At 40.7% G+C, this 5,431-nt stretch overlaps 1 protein-coding gene across 2 annotated transcripts in view; it reads left to right on the top strand.

Annotated features, from left to right (window-relative positions):
• The window catches only part of LOC134449306 (axin-1-like), a 27,199-nt gene extending 26,250 nt beyond the window's left edge, over positions 1–949 (top strand). For both annotated transcript variants that reach the window (XM_063199190.1, XM_063199198.1), the window contains exon 13: positions 141–949. In XM_063199190.1, coding sequence (XP_063055260.1) covers positions 141–267 — 127 coding nt within the window. In that variant the 3' untranslated portion in view covers positions 268–949. The remainder of the gene's footprint in view (positions 1–140) is intronic.
• The last annotated feature ends 4,482 nt before the right edge of the window (positions 950–5,431 follow it).

Raw genomic sequence — 5,431 nt, 5'->3', positions numbered from 1 at the left:
TGTGTGTGTGTGTGTGTTGCTGAGGAGAGACTATGGCGTGTGTGACCAAGGAAAGACTATGCAGGTTTCACTCTGTGTGTGTGTGTGTGTGTTTTTTTTTATTGTAGATAATCTAATAACCGTATATCTCTCGCTCGCAGGTTCTACTTCAAGAAGGTGAGCGACGAGTTTGACTGCGGCGTGGTCTACGAGGAGGTGCGGGAGGACGACGCCATCCTGCCCATCTTCGAGGAGCGCATCATCGGCAAGGTGGAGAAGATGGACTGATGAATGGAGAGAAAGAAGAGAAGGAAATGAGGGGATGACAGATGGGCAGAGAGAGGGCTGCGTCATTACACAAGAAAAGATCCACCGAGGGAAACGAAAGACGGAGAAGATCGACCATCTTCGAGGGCCGTATGATTTGCGAGGTGGAGAAGATTGAATGATGGATGGTGAAAGAGGAGAAGAGAAGAGAATGAAAGAGGGGATGACGGATTGGCAGAGAGGGCTGCGTCTTTGCAAGAAAAGATCCACCGAGGGAAAAGAAAGACGGAGAAGATCGACCATCTTCAAGTAGCGCGCCATCGGCGAGGCGGAGAAGACGGAATGAGACGAGAGGAGAAGTAAGGCGGAGAGAAAGGAAGGAGGGAAAGAATATACGGACTGAGAAAAAGACTGTCCTGCCCCCCATACACACACACTGACCGCCTGTGGTGCAAGGGTGTCTCCTCGCACCATAGAGTGTGCGTGCGTGCGTCTATCAAATGCTGGCCAGTCAGTCAGAAGCCTTATGCATAGAGAGAGCCACAGACTTGTGATTCAGTTGAATGTCAGTAAAAAAAAATCTGAATGTCTGAACTATCGATAGAAGAGGCTTTCTGTGGATAGGAGCGCATAGACCTTTCAAGTGATTCGCTGCGGTCATCTACACACACACACTCACACACTCACACACACACACACACACACACACACACACACACACACACACACACACACACACACACACACACACACACACACACACACACACACCTCTCTCTCTCGCACTCGCACTCGCACTCGCACTCACACTCACTCACTCACTCACTCTCTCTCTCTCTCTCTCTCTCTCTCTCTCTCTCTCTCTCTCTCTCTCTCTCTCTCTCTCTCTCTCTCTCTCTCTCTCTCTCTCTCACACACACTGTCCTTCCCGAAGTGTCTCCTACCTAGACACACCCTACGCTGCTACGTCTGACCGTCTACAACAGTGGTGCTTCCTCTCTCCATGCCCCCCTTTCTTTCTTCACCTCCATCCCTTGCTTGCTCTCCCCCCCTCTCTCTCTCTCTCTCTCTCTCTCTCTCTCTCTCTCTCTCTCTCTCTCTCTCTCGTTTTTTTCCTTCCTGCCCTCTCTGCCATTAGTTTCTGTCTCTAGGGGGAAAAAAACGTGCTGGAATTTTATGCGATTGTCATTGAATTGATGTGATTGCATATTGTACTGTAACCTCACTTTAGGATAGAATACAAAAAGGTTTTTTTTTATCCGTTAAAAAGGAGGAAAACGGTTCTCTCACAAATACATTACACATACATGACAGAAAACAAAGACAAAAGACTGCTCTTATTCCATGTTTACGAAAGCTCATATTTTTGATACAAGACTATTGCAAACTTGAGAAACATGTTCTCCCTTATAAGATAACTTTTTTTTTTGCTTTTTAATTTTTTTTAAGCGCAGGTTCGAATGTCCAATGTTGGTGCCTCATTTTTTTTTGTACAGGTTATGTTTTTCATTTCAAAGGTCTGAACAGTGTGCGTGTGTGCGTGTGTGCGTGTGTGCGTGTGTGCGTGTGTGCGTGTGTGCGTGTGCGCGTGTGCGTGTGCGTGTGTGCCTGCATGCTTGAACATAATCACGTGGACCCAGTAGTCTTTGCCATAATACAAGCGGAACATTGAAACATACACAGCAAAACTATTATTTTTTCCAAAGCATTCTTTTTGTTTGTTTTTTGTGTGTTTGTTTTTTTAGGAAGCAATGATTTGGGAAGTGTTCATTACCTCAATGTTATGAGTGCATAGCGTGGCTGTGTCTTGCAGTGCAGCCTCATTGGTGCTTTGTAAACTACAATACCCACAATGCACCAATGAATGAATCTGAATGATGAAATCCATTTTCTCTGTTCTTTTATTTTTCTTTCTTTTTTTGTTGTTGTTGGGTTTTTTTTTGTTGATTTTCATTCACCCTTAAGGATTTTTATAAAATGAGGGCTTTGGTTTGTAATGCCAAAAGGGAAACAATTTATTGACAATGTGTCTGTGAAGTGTGACCAAAAAAAAAAAGATCTATGACAATATAAACATAAAATGGACTTCATACACTTGTAGGCCTTATAATCTGTAGAGATTTAGTTCAATCCAGGCCTGCCTGTGGAATTCGCTTTTGGCACAACCACAATATGTTTTTTGTTTGTTTGTTTTTTCTTTCCCCCACCCCCATAACCAAAGATCACCAGATGTTTTCTGAATGTACCCATTTTTTTAAGGTTTTTTTTATTCTGGATTTCATGTTTTGTTGGTGTTTTCAGTCTTTTTTTTCACAGTTTTTGTTCCGCACATTTACCGCATAGGTGGACTTATAAAATGAAATTAAATGGTTTAAAACTGAAGCCGTGGGCCGACCACTACAATACAGTAGAAATACAGGCCATCGCGTGCACAGCAAAGTTAACCAGGGGCAGGTGACAAGGGATTGGTGTGGGGATTGGCAAATTGCATCATCCGACAAAATGGTCCCCCCCCTCAGCTAGTGGCAGTTCGATTAATTTATTTTACATTACAGTAACGTCTCATTAAGGGAGGGGGGGTTTGGGACCTGTCTCTCCTACACCGGTGGGTTTGGAGATGATGACTTTCTACCACTCGTTAGTGAAAGTTAAGTGCCGAGAAGTGGATCATGAACTGTCTTGTACAGGCCAAATTATTAAGTGCATAGTGTATATATATAGTTGGAGTGTGTGTGGCGCCACACTTCAGTATCCCCTTTTTATACTATAATTTTTTTTATAATTTAGGTTTTTTATTTTATAAAATTAAATGATTTAAGAAGATGTTTTATTGGATGGCAGTGTAAGAGTGCCTTTAAAATAACTAAATATAAACTAACTAAATGAAAAAAAACAAGCAGAAGAGTAAGCATAATCGGAACAAAGAGGGTGATGGTAAAGTGAATGTAGTATTGCATTCACCCTTGCTGCATATGGACATCCTACTGTGGTGTTTTGAAAGGTCTAGTCTGTGATTTTAGTACTTCTTATCGCAAAATCGATGCTGCCCATTCACAAATGTGATGTTTGTTTATGAATATTGTTGTGGTCCAACCAGACAATTGTTTCGCAGGTACTTTAAAATGGCGGATTGCCATGCAGAAGACCCTCCATCTATTCTAGTATGGAAATCCTTAATTGCCAAGCCATCATGTCAACATGGAAATTGATGTTGGTAGTAAATATTCATGAAACAATTAATACATTTGCAAATGGGCAGCATACATTTTGGAAATAGACGACTACAATAAAATTACAGACTCTACCTTTTAAAGTTCTCATTGTTTTTTTTTTGTTTTTTTTTTAATCGTCTCAATGTTCTATGTAATGTGTAATCTCAAATGTATATGCATCTCGAATGTAAATAATGTACAAAACTTTCGTCTTCATTCTACTCCCTGTATTCTATTCCGCCCACTTTGTCAGAATATTATTTTTATTTTATTATTTTGTTTTCAGACATTTCAGTCAATGTCTCGTCATGGAAACAGGATTCTTGTACAGGGATTTTTTTTTTTTAATAAAATGGTACTTTGGTCAATAAAGAAATAAAAAAAACACTCTAACATTTGATCTATTTATTTATATACTGGACTTCCTCCTTTATTGATGGGCCAGTGAAGGGTTGATGGGGAAAAGCATGGGAGAATGAGATGTTGCGAGGGTTTGAGAAATGAATGACCCAGGCCGGATCCAAAACTGTATCCAAGGGCCGGATTAAGATGGCCGGGGTCCCTAGGCTAAAGGTTGCTGTGGGAATTTTCAATTTGGCTGGTAGTCCATCAGTGAGTGTGTGTTTGGCTAGTAAGATTAATATCTACCAGTTTGGCTAGTGAGGAAAAAAGTTAATTTAGGGCCATGATTATTGACCAATCGTTGCAGCCCTATCGTGATGGAATTGCTGATGGCCCCTCCTGAATAGGCAGGCATGTATAAAACCATTATCACTGTGGAAAGCCAGAATACAAAATGTACTGGGTTTTTTTCTGTGCTCTTTTGACCTAGGCCTAGTTTTAGTGGGTGTAGGTCCGCCAGGTCTCGGTCTAATTGGATATTGCCCAGTGGCAAACAAGTCTACCTACCTACACGGCATTTAACGCTTTTCACCCAGGTCGCAACCTTACCTCATGACTGTCTTGCATACTGGCAGGCAGGGCCGGATCAACGTACAGGCTAGACATGGCTGCCATTTAGGGGCCCCCACCTGCCAGGGGCCCCCTGATTGGTCAAAGGAGTGGGGAAAATGTTGCTGTATGGCAGAAGCAGTAATGAAAACAATCATCTTACACAATACATCTTTCTTTCTATATTTATAGCTTGGCATTTTTTAGTCATCTTGTCATAATTAAATAAAAGGTTACTTCGAAAAGGCTCAAGATTTTCTTCAACCATACCTCTATTGGTCTTACACATTTTTCAAGATTGGGAAAATGAATTATGCTTTATTAATTAATTTATTTATAAATTTGCTATTTAATGTCAGTGTTTATTTTATGTAAGTGTATAGTATGTTCTATGTCATAGTTGGACCCTCAGTTGGTTAATAAAGTGTATGTATTAACCATTGGGATTCCCCCGCCCACAACCTCCTAACTGTCATGAATGCATACAGATGTTTTCCAGCATTGAGAAAATGAATCTTCAGGAATCTGCAGGTGATGTCCAGATGACCAAGAGAATGTTATACAATTATTTGCAGAATTAAAAACATGAAGAAAATAAGTATATTACTACTGGGATTATTTAGTTGTTACGTAATATGGGATATACACACAGTAGATGTACAGACTATTTGGTAGGGCGGGCCTGGTCATTGACCTAACTTAATGAGTAGCCTATAACAACTATTTCAGCAGTATGAAAATCCCGGAACCAACTAACTATCATGGGAAAAAATAGATAATGTCCATCCTTATGATTCACTTAATATCTTTTTAATATGTACCGGTATGTATGTATTATATAATTACTTTTGTACGGTGTGTTAGTGCAGTTTGCCAGAGCACTCCCTGTTCATTGAACTTGAGCACACTCAAATACTAAAAATCCTGATGCCCACCACCACTGGATTGTTCAGCCCTCCTGTGTGAGACTTATGCCACCTACTGGTGAAACAAGGACAAATGAAGTGTTTTTCAATAGTCAT

Source organism: Engraulis encrasicolus, chromosome 1, assembly GCF_034702125.1.
Source record: "Engraulis encrasicolus isolate BLACKSEA-1 chromosome 1, IST_EnEncr_1.0, whole genome shotgun sequence".
Lineage (NCBI taxonomy): Eukaryota > Metazoa > Chordata > Actinopteri > Clupeiformes > Engraulidae > Engraulis > Engraulis encrasicolus.
The sequence above is the reverse complement of the archived record's forward strand: the minus strand, read 5'-3'. Positions and strand labels throughout refer to the sequence as shown.